The 27,009-nt window shown below is 39.1% G+C and overlaps 1 protein-coding gene across 3 annotated transcripts in view; it reads right to left on the bottom strand.

Annotated features, from left to right (window-relative positions):
* The window catches only part of Exn (Ephexin), a 371,388-nt gene that overhangs the window by 7,783 nt on the left and 336,596 nt on the right, over positions 1 to 27,009 (bottom strand). For 2 of the 3 annotated variants that reach the window (XM_069321871.1, XM_069321870.1), the window contains 13 exons: positions 23,118 to 23,324; positions 20,167 to 20,330; positions 18,056 to 18,335; positions 14,509 to 14,952; positions 13,650 to 14,356; positions 12,167 to 12,302; positions 10,142 to 10,336; positions 8,525 to 8,696; positions 6,793 to 6,997; positions 5,029 to 5,288; positions 1,548 to 1,707; positions 429 to 539; positions 30 to 123 (listed from right to left, as the gene is read on the bottom strand). In XM_069321871.1, coding sequence (XP_069177972.1) covers positions 30 to 123; positions 429 to 539; positions 1,548 to 1,707; positions 5,029 to 5,288; positions 6,793 to 6,997; positions 8,525 to 8,696; positions 10,142 to 10,336; positions 12,167 to 12,302; positions 13,650 to 14,356; positions 14,509 to 14,952; positions 18,056 to 18,335; positions 20,167 to 20,330; positions 23,118 to 23,324 — 3,135 coding nt within the window. The remainder of the gene's footprint in view (positions 1 to 29; positions 124 to 428; positions 540 to 1,547; positions 1,708 to 5,028; positions 5,289 to 6,792; positions 6,998 to 8,524; positions 8,697 to 10,141; positions 10,337 to 12,166; positions 12,303 to 13,649; positions 14,357 to 14,508; positions 14,953 to 18,055; positions 18,336 to 20,166; positions 20,331 to 23,117; positions 23,325 to 27,009) is intronic. The other variant, XM_045725751.2, reaches the window with a different exon arrangement.

Here is a 27,009-nt window from a genome sequence, read left to right as displayed (position 1 = left end):
TGAGTATACTACATCACTATATTTCTTACCATCAGCCATTTTCTTCAAGACATTCACAACATCCGACACTTCAAGGGAGAGTTCATCTGGCTGCTTTCCCACATATGGATGAACTGCCTGTACCTGAAACACAAGAGGCCAAAAGTGTTCACATGATCATCTTTGTCATGTCAACATGGCAGTAAATTGTAAAACTGCTTAAATGATGCCAACACTGCATCATGAGGTCAGCAAGTAAGAGGTAGCAACTCATTACTACAAAACCAAGTTATTTGAGTTTGAATATATTTTAATCTACATTTATATTTTCTTGGATCCTGTAGTTCATTTAAAATTGTTTGAAACTACTGAAAACTTTATAGTGCCCAATTGGTAGAGTTTTGTATCCCGAACTTAGGGCTATTGCCCAATAATCTGCCATTACATACCTGTGGACAATCCCATTCCTCATAAATGCGCTCATCAGGGTTATCAGAACTTCGAGGAGTTACTGCTTCAACCCATCGTGTTCTGTCTGACTCCATGGGGCATGAAACAACCTAAAACAAAAAATAAACTAAAGAATAAATAAAAAGTGAAGTATGATTAAGAAATACAACAGTAGTTGAAATATGTAAAACACAATCAGTTTAAATTTAAACAAACATTTTTATTCTCAAAATTAAAGAATTTTAGAACAGGGAAATAAATGAAAAACTTATCTTTTCTGGCTTTCTTTGGAATGCATACAAAGGCTAAATCTGATAAAATCTTTTACTTCATTTCTCTATAAAATAGGTATGATTTACATATTGTATAGTGAAACTTAGTCACACATGTGTTGGGAATAATGTCTTCTTCAAAAGCAGAGGCACCCAAGCTGCAAGGTCCAGAAATGTAAAGTCAACTATCTGCCATTACTTAAATTCACAATAAAATTGGACTTTAAGCAACAATGAAAAGTCGATTTCTGAGCAAGACACATACATGTTGTTAATAATGTTAAATATACTATGTTGTTGCATAGTTGTCTAGAGTGTATGCATGGGAATAACCAGAGCTTAGGTTCGAACCCTCACCACAGCTCCTACGGATTTGCTCATTATTACTATTATTTATGTAGATAGGCTTAATCCTATTGTTGTTCCTTCATCTATATTTCTTTGCATTCTTCAACTTGCAGATGATGAGTTACAATAACGTGGCTTGAAGATATGAGAACTAAACTACATGCCAGAAGATGATGCGAAAAACGTTTCGGTTAGTCCTGGACCAGTATCAAGTTGATTATCAAGTCAAGACAATTTACTTAATAATGGTCCATAACGGACTGAAACGTCGGCGTCTCCTCATCTTCTGGTGTGTGGTTAAGTTCTCATATCTTCAACTTATTTCTTGGTTGGACACCAATTTTAAATTTTGTATGCAATCAGACACAATGATGCATTAGCTGCCAGCTCCTAGTGGTACCTCGTTTTAAGTTCTCTAAAATTGCCACATTTTGCATAAGGACCAGGTGACACATTAACTTGGATATTACAAATACTGTACAGGTGAAGTTAACATACCATTTCAACTGTTTTATTCTCATGGTTCTGCAGCATCGTCATGATGAGAAGATTTTTATGGCCATCGAGGATACGACCGGGAAACTTGTCGGCAGCATCAAGCTCCAGGACTTGTACCATGTTCCTCGAACAGTAGTCCAAAACCATATATTGGTCTTCACTAAAGATACAAAATAAACATTTTGGATAGTATGAATGGTACTACTGTAATTCATAATCTTTAAAAGTAATAATTAGTTGCAATACATTGTAAATACCTGTATTTATTGTCTATTCATACTTTAATATTTGTATAAAGCTGAGCAGATATACCTGTCCAGTGTAGTGAATAATTAGGGTGGGTGTGTAATTACATAAATGTAATTAACAAGTGTACTTTCAGGATGAGAGCAATGCTCGTGGTGTCCCGTCTTCCTGGTATCTTCTCATATAACACTTTGAAACTACTGATGGTTTTGGCCTGCACCACCTTCTCATTTAACTCCAGAGATCCTTTAGTGGGTCAGAGAACATACCGGTTAGCACATAGCGTCCACCTACCCACCCACCATCAAGCATGAACTATCTATCTCCCCTAAACTGGAGAGGGGGGATGGTGCAGGGAGAGTGCACGTGGGCTTCGGGATATGGTCCTCACCAAGAGCAACCTTGAGATATGCTCTGTGAAAGCCCTAACCTGGACAAATTCCCTCTACAGAATATGGTCCAAGTTCACATCAAGGAGCAAACCACCTTAGTCCCAGGATCACAGTGCAATGGGTGCACAAGGTGAAATATAGTCACGATGGGGAGACACTCAGCCAGGATAACTGGTAGGTAACTATCTACATAGGGTCGGCATCAAGGGATACCACTTCCCCAAATGGTTTCTCACAGGAGGGTGGATGACCTGGCCGGAGCCCACGAGTGGGTATGGCGGCAGCCTGAGGGACCCTCCCCCACATGTGCATACAAGATAACCCTCCCGTTCCGGGGCCTTTGCGAGGAGCTTCCACTTTGAAGTATTTTTCCATGTATGATGTCATCAAACTCATCATACCTGCCACTTAGGCAGTTTCTTGTTTTGCCCTAAGCTTTAGTTCTTTCTTAGTGATATACTGTGCATGCCTCCCTTTGTGTAATTTTTGTATTACCTAAGTGTAGTTACAGGATGAAGTTGGAAAGCGATGCATACGCTCCTCTCTCAATGTTCTTCGTGTGTTCCTCTCACGACGGCTTACTACATAATTTGTAAGTTGTGTGTGTAGTCTATTTTCTCTGATTCCACATTCCATAACATGGTTTTTATTCACACTGAATTCCATTTGCTATTTGACACTCCAAGCACTTACAGTGGAATCTAAATTTACGAATGCCCCGGATTACGAATGTTTCGGTACACGAAGTCAATTTCCTCGTCAAATTTTACTCGGTGTATGAAGTTTGCCTCTGAATACGAGTGTTTGCCAATACACGTATGGGTCGAGTGTGTGGGTTCTGCTGGACGCGGGGTGAGGCATGCTCAGTTTACCAGTGTATTCTGCCTAGTGACGACTGCGCTTTAATTCTTTGTGAAGAATTTCATTGTTTTTCTGCTTTTTTGGTTTCTGAACATAAAAGTTCTTATTATATATCATGCCATGGGTCCCAAGAAAGTAAGTGGTAAAGTTCAACCTAAGAAAATAGTTGTGAGGATGACGACAGGTAAAAAAACAAGAGACCAATCGTAAACATGAAGATGGTATGTGGGTTGTTGATCTAGCTAGGCACTACAACAAATCTTAAATTAAGTCATTAATTTGAATCCATGTCCTCTTGTTCTTGAAGTTGCAGTTTTAAAAATTTTTCAATTTTATTGATTCCTGTTACTATTTTGTTAGTAATCATATCATCTCTATTCTTCTATCTTCTAGCTTTGATATATTTAACGTCTCTTTGTAGCTTTTATTTTTTAGCTCTGGAAATCATTTAGTTGTCTTTGCACTTTTTCTAGCTTAGTCATGTGCTTGTACCTGGATTGTTCCTGGATGGGGTTCTGAGAGTTCTTCTACTCCCCAAGCCCGGCCCGAGGCCAGGCTTGACTTGTGAGAGCTTGGTCCAACAGGCTGTTGCTTGGAGTGGCCCGCAGGCCCACATATCCACCACAGCCCGGTTGGTCTGGCACTCTTAAGATATGGACACCATACAACTGCTGCATATTCCAACTTTGGTCTCACATAGGTCATGAATAATTTCTTTCATATTTCACCATTCGTGTACATTTATTTATTTATTTATTTATTTTTATTTATTTATTTATTTATTTATATACAAGAAATTACATTGGGGGTTAACAGAATATAGAAAAGTTGAATTAACATTCTTGTAAAGCCATTAACACGCATAGCATTTCGGACAAACATATTTAAAAGCAATTTGAAAGTTGAAAAGTGTAGCACATACTCCTTGCACAATGTTACTTATGTGATCCTCAGGTAACAGTTTTTTTTTTAATCAAGAACCACCCCTAGATATTTTTATCAGATTTCTTTGAAGCTTCTGCACAAAAAAATGTAGGTTGTGAGTGGCCTATTTTCTCCTATTCCACATCCCATAATATGGTATTTGTTCACGCTAAATTCCCTGCCTCCACCTGTCAGATGGCAACGGGGACCATATGTTAAAGTGTCCGTTTCTTGTTTTTAATGAAAATATGAGACATGTTGACACAAACATAGAAAGAAACTTTTAATCATGAACTAGAGGACATGGGTGAAAATTAGAAACTCAAATAACCCATACTGATATTAGATGGCACTTCTATGTAACATTTGTGAGAAAGTGGAAAGATCTACACATGTATTATAAGCAGCAGGAGGGTAGAAACTATCTGTAATAAATGACCAGCAACTAAAAGGTGGAGCTAAGGAGCTAAAACTTTTTCCGTGCAAGAATACACAAGTACAAAGAGAATGATAAAGACAGACGTAGAGACAATAATACAGATTGATAGCCATAAAGCGACTGTTGCCCTGTTGGGAGCCTGCTTCAGCTCATCAGCCATTCTCTCCTATGTCTTATGAATGCAAGGGGGGATGAATGCCAAAGGGGGGGGGGGTGAACGAAAAGGGGAGGGGGAATGAACGCCAAGATGAATAATTAACATGAATAATTTGTAATGAATGCCAAGTGGGATGAGCTATGAGGGAAAGAATTATGTAATTTGTTTGTATCACCACAGCCTTGGTTCATAGACTATCATGTCTGGAAAACATTTAAAATGACCCAATATAGCATCAATTCAGCTAGCATTTACATTTCCAGGAATGCATCTACCATTATGAATGAAGTATGCCTCTGTCAGAATTACCAAGTAATTTTAGCAACTATCCAGAGATGATATTCAGTAATAGTGTTATAAGGTACTGTAATTAATCTAAAACTAATAAAAGACCATGCTAAATATTTTCAGTTAAAATTACTTTAAATATAATACACAAAACATGACATACATTACACTAACCTTTTTTTCTTAGTAACAACAAGGAGGTCAGTAAACAGGAAGAAGTAGAGTGTACATTTTGATATTCTCTTGCCAAAGGTGAGTTTAGCATCAGTTTCTCTCCAAGTCAGCCTTGTTAGCTCACCCTTCTTGACGAGCCAACGGGAGGCAGAGATGAGTGGGATTGCCTTTACCTCCCGAAAATCAAGTTGACGAGAAAGAATGAGCATTTCTTCCATGCGCTCCATCTTGCGAGCTCCTTCATTACATTCTGCTACAATCTGTTTAGACCAACAAATATTGTGAGTATTTGTGAAATTTAGCACACCCAGAATAATTGTTCACAAATTAAAAAAAAATTAAACAAGTACCCATATGTTGTAATGTTTCTAAGTCAAACTAAAAAGTTAATTATAATTAATAAAAATAATTCTAATAATACTGAATAAATATTTTATTAACTAATTTAATTTATTCATATAAGCACAGACCTTGTGGTGTTCACAGTGTTGGGGATAATGTTCCTACAATACCCTGCCCACAGCTCCCAGAAACCAGGACATTTGATCATTCATCAGATGTTCCGGCATCCCCTGGGGAATTCCTGGGGAACGAACATAACGTCTACTGATGGATGGCATTTGAGGCGTTCTGCCAGATATATAGATGCATGCACTTAGAATCTTTGTTCAGAACACTGTTTACACCACCTTGATAAAGGATGTAGGTTTCATCCAAACATTTGGCTTAATAATACACTTCAATACACTTAGACGTGTACTGGGTATTTTCTTCACCTTCATTATTTTCATTATTAAAATTGAAGACTGTTTTGGTTTACATGTCATCTGTTAAAAGTCTTCTTTGGAGTTTTCAATCTAGAACTGCATTTGTTCCTAAACAATAATCTGTAGCAATGCAAAAATTCTGTACTTTTAATGCATACTATCGTCTGCTATTAGGCATTCATAACAATTTTAAGAATTGTTAAAGTGTCAGAATGTAAATATCTTGGAAAATGTGTCCCCATAATTTTGTGTATACTGAGTAATAATAATAGCACATGGGCATTAAGACTGCTCTCTCTTTATGGAAGGGAATCATTTATCTGATGTCACAAATGGCACCTCTTGTTTGGTGCTGTACTTAATTCTTGATGGATACAGCTGTAGAAAGGCTGAAGAGGGGGGCCATGTATTTTGGGAGCTTTGCTAAATACAAAGACCAGTCACATATCTGCTGTGATGGAGAGTTCGAGTATATGACGCTATTAGGTTGGGTGGATTAGGTTTAGTTCACTAGATGTATGGCTCTATCTTCAATTTTGTCTAACAGCTTCATATATATATCCATGGATAAGAGTACCAAATTAATGGCAAGTATTCCAGGATTGAGTTAATTTATACATTTTTTCCTCTATGATGTAATGAACAGCCAAATAATTATAAACTCTAAAGAGGTTCTGCATTCTAAAAGAAAGTGAATAAATATCTTAAGCATCTTTAACAGTTAATTGTAGATGCAATTAAAATATTTCCCATGGGAAAAAGGTGAGGCTACTTTGCCACTCTTACTGCTAACCAACAGTAGTTTGAATTACATAGGATCCACCCCATTTGGGTTAGCCAAATTTTTTACCCCATTTGGGTTACCAGAAATCTTGGTAGCCAGAATTTGTATTTGAGTTGAGCAGTCAAAAACTCAAATGCAAATCTACTTGGGTTACTGGATTTTGGATTACCAACTTCTTACAGTATATCAATGTGCAATGACTAATTTTCATACCTTTGTAAGAGTAGCAAGAGCCACTTTGTACTCATTCCACATGTGTGTGCCGTACTCCAGGCGGTGAAAAATAGCATCGACCAGCAGAGGAAGTCTTGTGATTCTTTGCATAGGGAGCATAAGGAAAGAATGCATAGCAAGTGACTGACATACTGGCGAAGACTCAAGACGGTTGAGCACTTCCAAGAATCGAGGATTATTTTCTCTGAAATAAATTATTTGATTAGCCAAATATATAATTTACATACAAAATACAGTATTTCAAACTGGCTTCAATTAATCAATCTTAAAGCTACAAAATCAACAGAAAATAATATTTTTTGGTTAAAAAAGTATGAGAAAATTAAGCTCCGTTCACTCTGCCACATACAGTGAGTGCTTCTCTGGCAAGTGCTGATAATAGCAAGGCTTTACATACAATACTCAAGTATTCTGCATGAACAATTTCCTATCATATTTATAATAAACTATCAATATCTGAAAAAAAATAGCATGCTTAGTAACATAGAACATATATGAAGAGATAAGGTAAGGTGGGGAAGAGGAGGAAACCACAAGTCAAGGGAAGTATAACAACAAAATAAAGAAATTAAGTGCATAGAACACGTCTGTCATAGAATACGACTGTCATGTAACACGTCTGTCATAGAACACGTCTCTCATAGAATACGACTGTCATGTAACACGTCTGTCATAGAACACGTCTGTCATAGAATACGACTGTCAAAGGTACCAAATGCATTATTGAACAGATCACACTGTTATTATAAATGCATTATTGAACAGATCTGTTATTAATGCTGATCATGCTGACTGTTATTAATAAATGCATTATTGAACAGATCTGTTATTAATGCTGATCATGCTGACTGTTATTAATAAATGCATTATTGAACAGATCTGTTATTAATGCTGATCATGCTGACTGTTATTAATAAATGCATTATTGAACAGATCACACTGTTACTTCCTTAGTAAAGGCCCAGTTGTAACAAGGACCAGACCAAACAGTCAGGCCAAACACCAATCACTCCACTTCATGGCACAGATTTGTTACACATCCCAACCTGGTCATTAACTTGTTGAGATGCCTAATTCTCTACTTTGAAACATATCCAATGGGGTAGGCAGATCTTATAGATTAAAAGACTTATGTTGGTGAATACGCCAATTGGAAATTACTTTTTGCCAAAGGTTAGATATAATAAGCAAACTAAATGACACTACTGTATTCTCTTGTGTTTCTGTAAAAAACATCTTACAAAATCTTCACTTAACATTCTCCCAAACTCTTCAGTGTTTACTCTTTTTTTAATTCCTACTCATTTTCCTTACAATCTCCTAATGAAACCTCACTTTCAAAGTGCCATAACTACTTTGAAATGACAAACTTATTTTCAAACCAAGTCAAAAGTCAACTAGTATTAGGACAGATTGAGGGGACTTAAGACTAGCAACACCACAAACCAGAGACGACAGGGCTGATCTTGTCAAAACCTCTCACATAAGATACTTAAAATGGAAGATATTAATCTAGACTACAGTACTTCTTTAACAGTTTCATATGAAGCCAAGGCTGCACATGCCAAGTTTAAAATTCAGCTGGAAACTTGCCACCAGCTTCCTGTCCCTGTTGAAGCCACTAGAGATATTAGTCCTCAGGTAAATTCAGGTATATGATCCTGTACCCGTTTGTTAAAAAATAATGTGGCACAATGAAAATTAAACTCACTTTAGCTCCTTTAGTGTCCTGTCTTGGTAGATCTGGTTGGAACAGTATTTGACATAAACCTGGAAATACTTATCAGCATGCTTGCAAATAATATCAGCAATTGTCGATATCTGTACCGATACTTGCCACCTCTTTTCTAGGTCTGCCAAAAACAATTCTGAGCATCTCTTCACTGAAAAACAAATAATAATCAAATTAATTCATTTTATCAAGAAGCTTAATATTTTTTATTAAAAGATTCACACCAAAGGTTTCAGAATTAAAAAAAATGCTTCAATTAGTTGTTAATACAGTATAATGTATATAGCATAAGTTATTGTTAATACAGTATATATACTAAACTTACATCACCACTACCCATTTCTAACTTTTATGCAGGGGGGGGGGGGAAGAGTTGGTAATTTATTATATAAATTCAAACAACACATTTCTAAATAATGAAAATACAAGAAAAATGAATCACTAAACAATCAGTTATGTTAAAAATCAACCATTGAATATGACAAGATGTGCTCTTAACTACCTGGAACACCACTACACAACTGCTACTCAGGTCTTGGGAACATGGAGTGAGGGTTACGTGGAGTGTTTAACCCCCCACCATTCACTCTTCCCAAACTGTCTTGAAACTCCTAAGCTAGTTTCTCATTGTGGAGAATTGAAATAATTCATTGTGTCGGGAAACAGGCAGCCAGTTTATACATACAGTACATGTTAGACTTATACTGATGTCCACCCACCCCCAACCCAGGGTCGAATTACTGACTTTGCCCAGGATGAAAGCCCACAACAAACTGACTAACTCCTGGGTACCTATTTACTGCTAGATGAACAGGAGCATTAGGTGATAGTTAACGCACCCAACCATTTCTGTCCCCCACCCAGGATTCGAACCCAGAATTCTTGATAGTGAATTGAGAATGAACCCAACTGTACTACTGGAACCCTTTGTTGTACGAGTGTCTTGTACAATAGTAGAATTTAACCACCTCTGGAATTAGGAGGTTCATGTCAATATACAATCCCGACATTAGGTTACCTGGCATTCAACCTCTGTATGTCACACACTGTCTAATGTTGGGGTTGTGTGTTGACATGAAGCCATCTATTCCAGAAATCAAAGACACGAGAACTACCTCTAGTGTTTGACGACTGTCAAAGGTACCAAAAGATGATACTAGAAAGGGGGGTTCATCATTCCATAGTGGCAACCATAGTAAAATAATTTAAAGACAGCAAATGTAGCTCAGTAAGCAGTTGATAGCCAGTGAATAGAAACAACAATTGAGAAAATTTAGCCATTTGTCCATGATGGTAGTGGTAGCAAGGAGGTACAAGTGGCAGTTCTCTACCACCAATTGCTAACAATCTTACTTATTAAATCTCGTGTGTTTTGTGTATTTCCTCCTCAAAAGAATAACTGACTAAATAACTCAGAGGCTTCAAATATCCATCTACTAAATAAACATATACTATCAAGTGTGAAATTCTTTTCTTAATGAGAATTAAAGAAAATTAGTTATTTGTGTTGTTATCCTTTACAATGATAAAGTTGAAGAGCAAGAGTTTCACTGTAATCATTATTTAGGCAAGTTTCAACAATATATAAAATCTTACCTGGTAAAATATCTGAGAAAAGTATGTGTCTCTCTCTCCTACTTAGGACAGCATCCTCGCCCTCATCTATGGTAAATTCAGGACACTGAACAAAATGAGTTACGAGGACATTCAGGGACTTGAGATATGATGCTTCTGATGTTATCATTTCAAACATTGCTTCTTGGATCTTCCACTCTTGACTGCTGATTTGATCTACAATAAATGAACTAAACATTAGCAGAGTACCTAATGCCACAAAGACAAAACAGTTTCCATTTAAAGCTAGAAAGAAGAATATGCAGATTTAAAGCATAAATTTAGTGGTAAATCATCAATAAGTATTTAGTTATTAATTAAATCCCATAGTCGTTAAACCTTTTTGCCGTTATAGCCAGTAGCATCCGACCAAAGAAATTATTAAGTTCCTAAAAAAATCTTAATTATTACAGTTGCCTAAAATAATTTAATTAATAATTTAATCAATGAGAAAATTCACCGGAGCCGTGATGAGGATTCGAACCTATGCGCCGATGTTCCCAGACGCACACTCTAAACGACTACGCCATGACATGGTAAAAGAATTCCCCCGTGCACTCTGGCACGGGGGAATTGTGTAAAACCCTGGCTCGGCTTCTGTGGAAGCTTGTCGGGTGCAGTAGTACCCCAGGTTGCAATTATTTTACTATGTTGTAGCGTGGTCCTTTATAGCGTGCATCTGGGAACATCCAGCGCATAACTTCGAATCCTCATTACAGCTCCTGAAGATTTTCTCTTTGATATATCACAATAATGTGATTTCTACATGAATTTAATAATAATTAATAAATTAGTTTACCAATGAAATGTTCAACCAGACATCTGGCCTTCAAATCAGGAGTTTGGATCCAGTATGTGATACCACCTGTTGATAACTGAAGCAAATTTCAAAAGCTAAATAGTCAAGAGCCGATTGTAATGAAATGCTGGTGCCAGTAATCCTTTAGGTTTTACCAGGCCCCATCGAGACTTATCCACAGCTTTATATACATTTCATTGTCATTTAACTCCATAGCTTTGTACACATTTCATTGTCATTTAACTGTCAGTTAGTTGTCAGGTTAGTCGACAATGCTTCCCTTCCATCTAGTATGGTACCCATTATATAACAGTCTGGTCAGCCATTTCCTATACATTCCTCATTTTCTCTCTTAATTGGGTAGCGATTTGAAGCCAAACTTTGCTACTTATAAGTTTCTTCTTTGTGTTTCAATATTTTCGGATCCCATGGGGCATTCCTGCTTCTCCTGTTCCTGTTTGTTTGTTTAGGGATTCTCCATCCTTGATAGTGTCATGCTTTTTTGCTTAGTCATAGTATTAGCTGTTTCTTGATCCTGAGAGCAGTTGCTTTCTTTGGCACATGCTGGGTGTCTAAGGCAGCTGTTGGCATCTGCCCTTGTTATGGTAGCTGTACGTCTGTGCCCATTTTGTAGCAGCTGTGGGCTGCTGCCATGGTGTCCCTGAAGTTTCAGGCAGTGTTTATGTTTCTCCCATGGCTGCTGGATTATTATAATGATTGTTTCTACCTCAAGTAATTCCACTGTGCAAGATTAGTATACCAAAATCCCAGACAAAAACTGGGTACAGTAATTCACCATCAACAACCATACAAAACTTTCAAGTCCATAAGTGGAGCAACATTTTGCAACTTGGTGAACATCATAATTATTCATCGTTATTTTTTTAGTGAGAGCCGACTTGTTCTGCGAGACACCACATGATTTTAGACTTGTCTCAGACCTGAAGTGTACCGATATATTGTAACTGTCTTTGGGTACTGTATAAGTGAACACGTAATTTTACTAAAATATACAATGACAGCCTTTAAGAGTCTTTAGAGTTACCAGTCTTGGGGTAAAATACTATAATTGGCTCCCAAAGGAGTAATTTTATCTGCAAAATAACAAATGAGATTCAGGTTATCAATTTCACAAGGGTTGTCTGTATGCAACTTCATGAAAGTCAGAAGCTATACCATAAGTAGAAACTTTTACATTGAATACATACTTAGTAATCCACTGTCTATGACTTCAGGCAATTCACACCATAACGTCCGTCGACCATCAGCGGGAGTGACAAGCTCCATGGCAGAGGGTCGTGATTGTAACCTTCTAGCCTGTGAATTGTGTCCATCGTTGATCACCTGATACCAAAACCATCATATATTAATAAACATAAAAAATCTAATATATTATTACTGTACTTATTCAGCTATTGTACCAAGTACTGTATATCCATAATACCATTTCCCACTAAAAAGCAAAGATAGCAAATGATATGAAGCCTTCCTATCCCTACAACACTTTATATTCCATGTTATTAGCCATCCTGTGCTTCTGTGGTACACTCTTCAACCTCTACATGATCAAACTATCAAAGTATAGTATATTAATAAATTTCTATAAATTTATAATAATTTCACTTATTAATAAATTTCATTCATCATTTCTTGATACTCTCTCTCTTCACACCCTAGTGTGAAATAACCCTTGCAAAATAATCAATACTGCTTATACCCTACATCGTTTTTCAAATTTCAGCTTCATTGTTATTTCCTCCATTCTGGCTAGATAGTTCTAAAGATTCTTAAAATGTTATAGTTCACTCCTCTCTCTATTCATCCACATCTTGCACTCTATGGCCTCCTAAAATCACTGAGTCTTATCGAGCTTCAGCTTTTTCCTCTTTCATATTTTATCAAACTCCTTCAAGCTCTTCTGTTAAAACCCAAACCCACAGGAACAGTGTTACTAGCAGGTAGTGGTTTATATTGAAAGATGACAATATTGCTCTATCATCTTCATTAAACATGCTATAATGCAAACTAAATCAATTACCTTTCTTGCAAATCATATAACAAAGATAAATCAACACCATGCTCTACTGGACAAAACCAGACACGATTCTATTGCATGTGGCAACCCAGCCTCTTCTTTAGATAGTACTTTTTGTAACTATTTGCACCAACATTCAAACATTAACTTAAAAGGCAATTAGATAGTAGAATTTGGTACTCTTCACTTTATAGTCTGAAAAAAATTAAGCTAAAAAACAAACTTGATTATTCCTAGGCCTAGTATAGCATATACATACTATATTAGGCCTAGGAAGGTTAGGTTAGTTTTGATTGTCTTTAAAATATAAATACAAACACTTTTCCATTTTGTCCAAATTCAGTTGTAACGATTTCTACTTTCTAACTGTCCATTACGTCATACATGTACAGTACAGTACCGTACTATGGTCCTCACTGTTACTCTAAGTACCAACTAAAGAGGAGGATGGGCTGCATGTGGGTTATTGAGAAGCATAGCCCCCAATAGCTCAGTGTGCACAGGGAAGATAATGGAGGAAAAAAGTGTATAATTGAAAGATTATATATACATTGAAAGATTGAATTTATATTAATTGAATTAATATGAATTAATTGTATTCAATTATACAATTGAAAGATTTATAGTCACTAATAAATATATTCTATATACATTACCTCATAGTCATCTTCTGATGAACAGTCGCCCTGGTTGTGGGCAGCACGTTCCAACACTGTGGCAGTGTAGAACTGATATAGTGGCTCATCTGCAAAGTGAGAACTAACATACAGTGGTTCATCCTGTATTAGAGCAGTACAGCTCAGGTCAAGGTAACTATTATTATCTCCATCCATGAGACTAGATGGCATGTTAAGAAGCATGGGTGGCAATTTAGTACAGGATGAAGACCTAAAGTTTTGTGCAGAAGTGGATGGGGTACGTCTTGCTGGCAATGGTGGTGGTGCCGATGCGATATCTCCAGGACGAATATAACCTTCACTAGAGCCAAGAGATGCTGAACTTGCAACAGACATTCGAGCCTGAGGAATGTTGAGCTTTATAAAATTAGCTATTTCTGCACCCAGTGATTTCTCGTCTCCACTTGAATCCCCACACATATTGGAATTGACTCCAAAATTACTCATGTCAATAGTAGCATATTTGACACCATTTGGCCGTAAACCAACGTGTCCACTCTCTTCTGGGTGAATCAGAACAGGAACAGGTGATGTGTCACTGCTTGAACACTCTGAAGTACGAAGCACTCGACGGCCAGGAGGGGCAACAGGTCCGCAAGACAACAGTTGGTTAAGCCGTGATGCAACGTCTAACTTGCTGAGTTCATCACCTTCATTTCTTTCAGATATTACTTCACTGCTCTTTTCTGTAACAAATACAAAAGATTTATTTTATAAACTCCTTGTGACATGCTAGGAACATAAAAACATAGCAAGTATTTTATTTAAAGCAAAATTAAATACAATACTATATTGTATAAACTTATATACTTAAAGAAGAGAAAAATTAGGATAAAACCTTTTGGTGGTGGAGCAGGTGGTGCAGTTCGTGGTCTTACTGGTCCATAGCTGGATGAGCCAGCAGAACTCTTCCTGTTGTAAGTAATATGGGTAGGTCGTCTTAGTGGCACACTTTCAGAAGAGCCCACCGTTGTCACCGAGGCTACTGATGGTGTATTAGACTTTCGGTATTCGTGAGCACTGGCCGCTGATAGAACACTTTCAGAGTCAGAGCGACCTGTTCGCTGAGAAGCATCTGACATGTCCCCAGCATCCTGACTTCCCGTTTCAATAGTTAGTGTCAGGTAGAATGTAGCAGATTCTTTCTTTGAAGGTGGCCCACCACTACTAACTACAGTTGTGACAGAGCCTGATGAAGATTTCCTTCGGAAATGACTTTTAAAAGACCATTTTCTTTTATTTTCTGCACTAGCACTAGATGGGCTGGCATCACATGCAAGGTCTGAAATAAATAAAGAATTTTATGACAATTTACAAAACTAAATCTAGAATATTATTTTTATAATTTCTGTAGTATTAGCTCAAGTAAAACTGGTGAATGTTTTTAACAAGTGCTGTATAGTACACCCGAAAGACCATTTACCATTTAATGCCTCAGATAGACTGCATCTATCTGGACCTAAAAAAGGCTTTCGACAGAGTTCCACATAAGAGGTTGTTCTGGAAACTGGAAAATATTGGAGGGGTGACAGGTAAGCTAACATGGATGAAAAATTTTCTGACTGATAGAAAAATGAGGGCAATGATCAGAGGCAATGTATCGGACTGGAAAAATGTCAAGTGGAGTACCACAGAGTTCAGTTCTTGCACCAGTGATGTTTATTGTCTACATAAATGATCTACCAGTTGGTATACAGAATTATATGAACATGTTTGCTGATGATGCTAAGATAATAGGAAGGATAAGAAACTTAGATGATTGTCATGCCCTTCAAGATGACCTGGACAAAATAAGTCTATGGAGCACCATTTGGCAAATGGAATTTAATGTTAATAAATGCCATGTTATGGAATGTGGAATAGGAGAACATAGACCCCACACAACCTATATATTATGTGAGAAATCTTTAAAGAATTCTGATAAAGAAAGAGATCTAGGGGTGGTTCTAGATAGAAAACTATCACCCGAGGACCACATAAAGAATATTGTGCGAGGAGCCTATGCCACGCTTTTTAACTTCAGAATTGTTTTTAAATACATGGATGGCGATATACAGTACTAAAGAAATTGTTCACGACTTTTGTTAGGCCGAAGCTAGAATATGCAGCAGTTGTGTGGTGCCCATATCTTAAGAAGCACATCAACAAACTGGAAAAGGTGCAAAGACATGCTACTAAGTGGCTCCCAGAACTGAAGGGCAAGAGCTACGAGGAGAGGTTAGAGGCATTAAATATGCCAAAACTAGAAGACACAAGAAAAAGAGGTGATATGATCACTACATACAAAATAGTAACAGAAATTGATAAAATTGATAGGGAAGATTTCCTGAGACCTGGAACTTTAAGAACAAGAGGTCATAGATTTAAACTAGCTAAACACAGATGCCGAAGAAATATAAGAAAATTAACTTTCGCAAACAGAGTGGTAGACGGTTGGAACAAGTTAGGTGAGAAAGTGGTGGAGGCCTAGACCGTCAGTAGTTTTCAAAGCGTTATATGACAAAGAGTGCTGGGAAGACGGGACACCACGAGCGTAGCTCTCATCCTGTAACTACACTTAGGTAATTATATAACTCTTTAAAAGTACTGACAGTTTAAGCCTCCACCACCACCTTACTTAGCTTGTTCCAACAGTCTACCACTCTGTTTGCAATAAAAAAAATTCTAATGTTTTTGCAGCACCTTTGTTTCCTTAGCTCGAGTCTGTGTCCTCTTGTTCCCTATTCTTCCTTATCTATTTTATCAATTCCTGTTACTATTTTGTACGTAGTGATCATATTGCCTCTTTCTTTTATCTTCCAGATTTGGCATATTTAATGCCTCTAACCTCTCCTCGTAGCTCTTGTCCTTCAGTTCTGGGAGCCATTTAGTGGCTCCCAGAACTGAATCTTCCCCGTTATGTTCCTCTTGGTAATGTTATGGCCAAGTTTAAATCTTGAAATCCAGTCATCACTAGTTCTAAAGTTGGTTATCTCCGAACTGTCTGCATGCCTATCTTTTACATGCTTCAGCTCTTTGTTTCACTCTACCACACTGTTCATGTATTCAGTGAAGACCATTTTTAAATAGCATCATCGAACTGGGCATATTTTGCAAACTTTAATGTCTTCCAATCAGATTTGCTAATGCTTGCACCCTCACTCTTACTAGCACTATTGCTCTTTCCTTTCCCTCTACTGTATCAAACAATATGAATATAATGCATTCCATAAAGGTGCCGTAAGTTGAAACCAGATTTTCCACAGGTCATAACACTATACAAAGGGATATGTTTCTAACCACCAAAAATTTTATTTTATTTTTTAAAAGTGAATAACAAATTTAATATACAGTATTTAACTTGAATGATAGTTACTCTGCTTCTGACTTATACTTCTTGAACAGTGAAGTCTACTTTAGTAGTTTTTTTTTTAGTATTACAGTACTAAAGGAAGAAGTGGTATAAGGCAATTATGCTACTGTACGACCAAAGACTTAGTAAGGAAGAACATCTCCAACCTATGCCTCATATGGAGCAGTGCCCAGAATGCCAGCCTCCGGTGCCCACCTCACTGGCAGCTGTGTAATTGAAGGAATGGAGAGGACATGACCAGGGGAGGAAGCCAAATCAGCAAGAAAAGCCAATACATGTAGGTGAACCATTCCCTTGTAAGCCAGAAGAGATGGCGTGAAAAAAAAAATTCAATATGGGCAAAATACTGTGTAAATAATGCCTATAATATAAAAATAATACTGTACAGTACAGTACTGTATTATGAACGTAAATGTAACACTATATACATAACGTACAAAGAAAGGCGACCACAAATAGCTGACATAATTGCTGAATAGAAAGGAGGCTCAAGCAGAATCACAGGCCACCCCTGACGAGTCAGACACCAGGTGGAGCAACTCTGCACTTAAGAGGCATAGAAGAGAAAGATATATGGCTATCAGAATTGAACAATGCATCCTGGAAAAACTCCATATGGTAAAATGCTAACACCTTCCCAGGCTACGGTCGTCTAAGTGATGGGCATTCCCAAAGGTATATTCGAAGATTACACACAATTTACCTTCTCCTTGACCCTCAAAACCTGTTATTTAATTTTTCTGCTGTGTCTATTGCTTCCCCTGACTGATTACCAGTTTGTTGGTAGCTTTCGATTCAGTTGAAAAGAAATTTTGTCCTTCCCCCCCCCCCCCCCAAGGCTAAAATAATTTTTCTGGAAGACTTCAGTTATCTATCACTGATTATTAAATAGCAATAGATTTCATAATCTTTTTCCATATACCTTATAAATGAAAATGCACATAATTTATAAAACAAATATTACAAAATACATTATTTCATAATATTATTAATAATTCTTTTCATCTATCACATTGAACAGTACACTACTTACTTTCTGTGCTTTTCATATCCGAAACACTAAAGGTGCTCTTTTTCTTTATTCGACTCAAGCCTGTTCTCACTTCATTTTTAGTTAACGACCAGTTTCGTCGCAGTCTCCTCATGCCCAGGTTGGCAGCCTCAGCAATCTTTGTAATTCCATGTTGCTGCTGCTGCTGCTGCTGTTGCTGCTGCTGTAGAGGGCTCTGCTGTTGGTCCTTGTCAGAAGCTGACACCTCAGAGTTTATGGATTCTAGCTGATCCCTTGAAATTTGTGAATGTTCATCTGAAAACTAAATTAAAATATGCTGTAATAAACAATGTTATGTTAAAGGATTTGCAGTACATCACTAAAGAAAAAAAAACAAGCACAACTCACAATAACCAAAATGATTCTAAGACTACCATTTCTCTTCAAAATGAATAACTATGGAAAGTTCATGTAGTGAAGCCATTGAAGCAGCATCAGTGAGAGGAGTAACTCACCAGACAACATGGACGACCCGCTCAAGCAGCAGGCTTCCTGTCTTTATCAAGGTCACTACATACTTTGCCCATCGTATATAAAGGAATGTAATAAGTAAAATAAATATAATTAAACATTAAATGAAAGTACAGTATTAAAAGGCAAGGTTGAAAAATATATCCATTAAAAATGCAATAAACTTCCATATGGCATTTTCAAATGCAAAATATTACTTGTAATTGGAAATGTATACAATATTAATTCAAAATAATGACTCACAATTTAATGAATCTTTGGAAATAACTGCATTTTTTTATAGAGCAGTAGAGTACAGTACTGAGCTATACATGTTTTCCAATATACTGTAATATACCTTCCTTTCCTATTATACAATATACTTTCCAACTATACTCTATATAAATATAAAATGTAGGGATTGCTATTTGGTTTGTTGTAGCCTGTGCTTGGTCAGGAGCACAACCCACTCATCAATTAATAAAACATTGCTCAAGGCCACCAGGGGATGGTTTGTAAAATTTAGAAAAAGAAGTGGCATAGTGTTGTTAGAGTTGTAAGTTGGTGGAGGAACACAGCGAAGAACTTACCACCGAAGAACTCCTAGCCCTTCACAAGGAGCAGCAACACGACAAAGCTGAGGAAATTTCTTCAGGGGAGGAGGAAGCAGTACAGAATGTCCCTTCCTCAATGCTTAAGAAGTGGCATGTAGTATGGGAAGAAATGCAAAGTATTGTTGAAACGACTCGCCCAAATCAAGCTGCAGTAGGCCGTTGTCTTAACCTTTTTAATGACACTGCGATGCCTCACTACAGACAAGTGTTACAACGAGGGAAAAACAAGTTTCTTTGAAAAGGTTCTTAGTGAGGAAAAACAAGTAGTGAGCCACAACCAGGTCCTAGTGGTATGCAGGCAAAATGTAGGAGAGTACCCGAGAGAAGTCATCATTGCCTGATGTTATAATGGAAGGGGACTCCCCTTCCAAAAGAGTAACACTTCTCCTCTGCCCCCCCCCCCTTTCCTCCTCACCGTCGTCCATATGCCAACAAGAGTCATCAGTAAAGGTAAGCTATAACTTGTACAATAGTACAAATTGTGTGTGTATTATGTATGAAATGTATTTTGATGTTAATATTTTTGTGAGTGTGGAACGGATTAATTCAATTTACATTACAGTACTGTATTTCTTATGGGAAAATTCATTTTGATTACAAATTTTTGAGTTAGGACCCGTTTCTGGGAACGGATTAAATTTGTAAACAGAGATACCACTATATTATTTACGTCTTCAAGAGCACTGGAAAAAATAGACAAATGCACAATAGCTATGAGGGCCTGAGTTCGATTTCTGGCTGAGGCAGAAACAAATGGGAAGTTTATTTTACCCTCAAGCCCCTGTTCACCTAGCAGTAAATAGGTACCTGGGAGTTAGACAGCTGCTATGGGCTGCTTCCTGGGGTTGTGTGTTAGAGAGAAATATATGTAGTAGATATAGAGGAAAAATAGATTGGTTAGAAAGGCAGGGTCCAAGAGCTAATAGCTTGATTCTGCAGACAAATAGTAAACAAACAGTAAACACAGAGCTCAGGAGCTGGATCCTGGTTCACGTAGACAACTAGAAAAGCAGAACTAAGGACACTAACCTGTGGCCTGAGTCGGCAGTAATCATCATCCGAGTTATCGGAATCAAAGGAATCGAAGTCATTGTCATCAGCACGGTTGAAGCAGTCCTCCTGGGCTGGGCTGATAACCTCGTAGATGGCCTCATAGTGCCCTGTGGTGGGGTCTTCCTCTTCAGAGTCACCACCTGTAGACACCACATTAGAGTATCTGTTAGTTCCACATAGGGTTTCTCTTTCACTACAACTACTGTACATTCTTGAGGCAACTGTAAACAGCTTTCACTCCATGCAGTTATGTTGTAACGTATTTATAAGAATTTGTCCCCTGACAATGAGTTATTATTATTATACATATATATAAACTGCATATTAAATTTTTTTAATTATACGTATGGCTCATTAATATTTAGGCAGTCATCAGCAATATGCACCACCATAAATTTTCTTTCACATTACTTTAAGTAAAAGATTTTACTGTTTGAACTCTTAATTGCAATTAAATATTTACATTTTTAATATGGGTCCATTTTAAGGAGCAGGTTTTTTTAAGAATAGTTGTTAAACATTAATTATTTCAACCAATCCTCTCAAATGACAACACACACCACAATTGGAATACATATAGGAAAATATTTATGGAAAATGTATGGTTGTGCATATTTCAGTTGACTGCCTAAACATTAATGAGCCATATGTATAATTAAAAAATGTAAATAACCCCCTGCACTGTATGCAGGTTATATATGGGGGGGCCTGATGGCCGAGTAGACAGCACTCGGGGTTAATAGTCTTAAGAGTCTGGGTTCGATCCCCGACGGAGGCAGAAACAAATGGGCATAGTTTCTTTCATCCTGATGCACCTGTTCACCTAGCAGTAAATAGGTACCTGGGAGTTAGACAGCTGTTACAGGCTGCTTCCTGGAGATGTGTGTGAAAATTAGGATTAAGGACTTGCCCAAAACACTGTGTGCTATTGGCTGTACAATATAAGAACTCGTGTGTATATACATATATAAAAAAAAAATTATACATATACTGTACCTTGTGTATATAAAATATGAGACATTTTTGTATGGCAATCAGGATGCATATGCACCTTTTTTTTATCCTGTACTTCAAAAGTACAGCAAGTGGGATGCATATACTATGTATACAAAATATGAACACTCCACATTGTGTATCATTAAACAATGTAAGATTTGTGCCAAGACCGAAACAATAACAATCTATTACAGTATTGTACAGGCCTAACGAAACCTAAAATTATGCTACAGTAGTCATTTTTATTACAGCATATATTTATCGACATTAATTGCCAGCCCTGGCAAGCTTGAGGGCATCTGCAACCAACATATCGCATCATCTTTTTCATTCAGTTTTACATTTCTTTTCACGCTCATATAACAAACTGTTCTGTGAAGACTGAATACCATCAAATGACTTGTGTCCGAGCATTTCCTGGGACAGTCACTGTTCTAAATGTTAAGATCAATTATAGACTACAGTATATCCTATTAAGACTACTGTATATTCCTGTTAAGATTATCAATTATAGACTAACTTTAAACACATCCAATACATTTAATCATAATACAGTACAGTATTACATTTACTTTTACAACTATATTTAGTGAAGAGTTACAAGTAACCTTCATGGATATAGTTTTATGTGGAATGCACACGTAGAGATCACAGCATCTAGGGTACTGACTATAGCCTCGGGGTACACAAGCCTAAGCTGAAGAGGACCATCTTAAAGCCTTTACTTGCTTGTAGCATAGGATATCAAACATGACAAGTCTCAGCTTTATATTAAAGTACAGTACTTTAGAAAAGTTTGAAATTGTGCTACTGTATTTAAAAAGATTATAACAATGGAAAATAATTTTATTATGAGTTTACACAACATGATCTGACATATGAATATTATTTAATAAATATACATAAGTATACTCTATGATTTATGGTGTATGGTGTTAGTACAGTATACCTAAAATATTCAGCAATATTCAGGATTAAAAAAATTTAGTAATGAATGAAAAAATGTCACGACACAAAAACCATGTTATAGAGCATTTTAGTCTTGACAGTTAATGAACCAATCCAGGCATGTGTGTGTACTGCTCTCTTAAATATATCACCTTACGCATTACCTTGTCACAAAGACACAGATGCACAAACCATATCCCTATACACACACAAAACATGTAAATGTACAATCATGCAATAACAATAATACAGCATGCAAAATACAGCCAACAACACTTACAAATCACCTCCCCATAGGGAATCGTGGGGGTTAACTGTATTATTAAAGCCAATACTAGCACGAGCCTTACCTTGTGTGAGTGGAGGTGTGTGTTGGGACTCAAAGAGAGGCCCATGACCCACCTGAGACACAGGCCGGCAAGAGGTACACATAGGTCATGTCACCCGGCATGAAGACCGCTCCTACAGTCACCACCAAGTCCACACTACTCATTAACCAGTCTATCAAGTAGTACAAAAGTGTGATGACGTCGTAGTTTGGTCTAATATCGTCACAATACGTCACACAACGTCATCAACATGGAGTACTATATGCGGGTGAGAGCCTTGAGCAGCTCCACACAGTCGCTGGCAAGCCACCACCAACACTTCCGGTAGTTACTGCTGCTGCTGGCACAGTAGCCAGTGCAAACTGTGCCATGTTACAGTCAAGTGCCCAGTCGTGAGGCCTCAACTGCCCACAAGTACAGTTACACGTGCATATAAACATTATAATCAGTCTTAAGGGCTTCTATAGTCTACTTGTACACTGGCAAGCTTGAGTCTTAACGAGTAAGTAATGTAAACCACAAGATATAGTTAAGACGCACAGTATACAGCTCTACTCTCCAACTATCTCAGGTTGTGCTCACTATCTACGTGTTCTGTCAGGCTGCTCATCTTTAAGTAAAAACCAATAAATAATTCCCGTGACCCTTACAAACCTTCTACGTAAAGACTTATTTCTTGGGACTCGTTCTCGTCTCCATCGTAGAAGATGCTCCTGATCTTGGCGCTCTCGTAGTAGAGGCTGCTGGAGGTGCTGGCGCCGGAGAGGAGGGAGGCGTTGTAGTAGCCCGGGGCGTAGGCCGTGTCGTACTGGTTGGGCTCCGACTGGCCCAGCACGATGGTCGACGACGAGCTCACGTACACTGTAGGGTAACAATGGTGAGCACGCCTCACAACCCACACTAATCTCTATACGGATGTCCCCTCAGTAGTTGGCTGACACCTTCCCAGCCCCAGTACATATACAATCCATGGTCAAGTTACTATGCCCGAAACGCTGCGCGTACTAGTGGCTTTACAAGAGTGCAATTACTGTACTATGCTATGTATTCTCACAAACCCAATGTACCTTCTTGTATATAAATAAATAAATAAATAAATAAATATATAAGTTGATGATTACATTAGGCTGACCAACAAAGGCTCAACGTTACTGGTGACCAATGAGAGCTCACTTTGTTACTAGTAACCCACAAATTCTTCAGCGTTATGACTGACCAATGAGAGCACATCATTATGACTGATCAACGAGGATTGATGAAGATTAAGCCACTCGGAGGTGGCACGGGCATGAGTATAGTCCTTAATGAAGACCAACGAGGGTACAAGTCGACGCAATAACTACCCAGTAAAGGTGGGGTTGCATCGCTTCCACTAAGTGAGAATAGCATGAGCTACGTCATCCCTTTGTGTGTATGTATATCTCGATAAACTTATTTGAATATGAACTTACCAGGACACAAAGCACCACAATAATTGTACCAACCATCATCCAAATTGCAATGACCATATCAGGCAAACCACAACCATAAAATGCTTTTTTACAGTATACTTCGATATATTTAGCCAATTTCAAGTACAGCGGGGGTGCAGAAGAGCAGCACTACCCACTGCTGCAGCCAGTGATCGAGGGTGCAGAAGAGCAGCACTACCCACTGCTGCAGCCAGTGAGGGTGCAGAAGAGCAGCACTACCCACTGCTGCAGCCAGTGAGGGTGCACAAGAGCAGCACTACCCACTGCTGCAGCCAGTGAGGGTGCACAAGAGCAGCACTACCCACTGCTGCAGCCAGTGAGGGTGCACAAGAGCAGCACTACCCACTGCTGCAGCCAGTGAGGGTGCAGAAGAGCAGCACTACCCACTGCTGCAGCCAGTGAGGGTGCACAAGAGCAGCACTACCCACTGCTGCAGCCAGTGAGGGTGCACAAGAGCAGCACTACCCACTGCTGCAGCCAGTGAGGGTGCAGAAGAGCAGCACTACCCACTGCTGCAGCCAGTGAGGGTGCACAAGAGCAGCACTACCCACTGCTGCAGCCAGTGAGGGTGCACAAGAGCAGCACTACCCACTGCTGCAGCCAGTGAGGGTGCACAAGAGCAGCACTACCCACTGCTGCAGCCAGCGGGGGTGCACACTGGTGCTGGTAAAGGGTAATGACCAAGAGCCCCTTCCTTCCCCACACACATTTCCTGCAGTTGCCACCGTTTTTCCCCACACTTCTCGCCGCCCTTGTCCTTACCGTGGGCTTCACCCTCCTACAGCAGCTCACAGCTCCACTGTGGCTCCACTGCTGTGTCTATTAACCTCGGATACATTGGTCCTACACGACCACCCACAACTAGGCCTACATAGAAATATAACTACGTCTTGACCAGTGTTTAAAATTAGTCTAGTACAAGATACAAATAAATGGACATATTCCGTGACCTTAATTTTGGCCGAATAAAAGCCCAATATGAAAGTCTCACTTGACCAGTCAACAAACCCAGCTTAGTAGCGGAGATCGAGTCATGGGGCGGAGCAACACACACCAGCCCCTGGCCTACGCCCACACGCCCACTATACTGCTTGCAACACGACTCTCAACAATTACACTGACGAGGCAATTATGCCCAGAACCAGCGCCCATACCCACACATATTATATATATAATAGCATTTATTTGAAATAAGGAGAATTCCCAGTCCCCGTGGCGCAGTGGAAAAGCACTCGCCCAGTGGTGCTTCGCCAGCGCATTGGCCTGGGTTCTTATCCTGGCCGAGGAGGATTGACTGGGCGCCAATCCTTAAATGTAGCCTCTGTTCACCCAGCAGTCAATGTGTACCTGGTTGTTAAACTATTTGGCAGGTCGTATTCCGGGGAATATTAGCATTAATGATCTGGCCGAAAAGCTATGTATTCACCTAGTTGTACTTGCGGGGGTTGAGCTCTGGCTCTTTCGGCCCGCCTCAACTGACAATCAACCTTTTTTATATATATATGTGCTAATGCTGTATAAGAGGGAAGGGAATTTTCACGGGAAAGCGCCAATTAAGCTATAACGACTATATAGCACTTGGAAGGGGTCAAGATAAGTATTTGGGATGGGACAAGGGGAAAGGAATGGTGCCCAACCATTCGGGCACCATTCGGGGTCGGGGATTGAACGCCGACCTGTATGAAGCGAGACCGTCGCTCCACCGTCCAGCCCAAGTGGCTTGACTTTACAAGAATGTAAGAACTATTGTATAAAAAAGGTGTTTTTTTTATATGGTGTGCCTATAACCACCGAGGCAGTGCTATGATGGAAGAACACCACAAACTACGGAGAGAGCAAAATTTCCCCAGCAACACTGGGAGAGACCAAAAGGCATCCCAAGCAGCAGCAGGACTGAGAACCTGATATCCAAAGTGGGTAGTGGTGGGCTGCCTGAGGGTAACCTGACGGGTGCTCCTTGAAGGTGTGTTGTGTTGGCCACACCAGCCCCTCTTACACCTACTCCATCACACCAAGCTACCACCACAACCACTCAACACGAGCAGGCCACACCATACAAGCACCTCACACTATACAAGCACCTCACACCATACAAGCACCTCACACCATTGAAAATACAAATGACTTTATTTATTGCATTTATTTTTAAACAAAATCCTCAAAACGCTAAATGGTGGGATGATTGGCGGCAGCCAGCAGCTGGACACATCACTTGGTACAGGTGTGGCGGCACACCTGGCCTCTCATACCCTCTGGCTTCCTCGCCCACACCTGCCCATACTCCCTCCTATGTATACCAACTACCTTCCCGACCACCCTTATATCTAACATTATGGTACAGTGGCAAGGACGACCCTGTGTAAATTAGTACGGTACAGTGTCAATCAACTGTCAGTCAACAGGTGTACAGGTTCCTGAGCCTACTGGGCTCTATTATATCTACATTTGAAACTGGGTATGGAGTCAGCCTCCACCACATCACTACTTAATGCCTTCTATTTGTTAACTACTCTGACACTGAAAAATTCTTTCTAATGTCTCTGTGGCTCATCTGGGTGCTAAGTTTCCACCTGTGTCCCCTTGTTCGTGTCCCACCCGGGACAAACACACACACACACACACACACACACACACACACACACACACACACACACGTGTGTGTGTGTGTTTACTAGTTGTGTTTTGCGGGGGTTGAGCTTTGCTCTTTCGGCCCGCCTCTCAACTGTCAATCAACTGTTTACTATTTTTTTTTCCCCACACCACACACACCCCAGGAAGCAGCCCGTGACAGCTGACTAACTCCCAGGTACCTACTTACTGCTAGGTAACAGGGGCACTTAGGGTGAAAGAAACTTTGCCCATTTGTTTCTGCCTCGTGCGGGAATCGAACCCGCGCCACAGAATTACGAGTCCTGCGCGCTATCCACCAGGCTACGAGGCCCCGCGCGCGCGCGCGTGTGTGTGTGTGTGTGTGTGTGTGTGTGTGTGTGTGTGTGTGTGTGTGTGTGTGTGTGTGTGTGTGTGTGTGTGTGTGTGTGTGTGTGTGTGTGTGTGTCATCAATCAGCCCCAAGTG

Source organism: Procambarus clarkii, chromosome 10 (genome assembly GCF_040958095.1).
Source record: "Procambarus clarkii isolate CNS0578487 chromosome 10, FALCON_Pclarkii_2.0, whole genome shotgun sequence".
NCBI classification, from domain to species: domain Eukaryota; kingdom Metazoa; phylum Arthropoda; class Malacostraca; order Decapoda; family Cambaridae; genus Procambarus; species Procambarus clarkii.
Note: the sequence above shows the minus strand (reverse complement) of the source record. Positions and strands in the feature narration are given on the sequence as shown.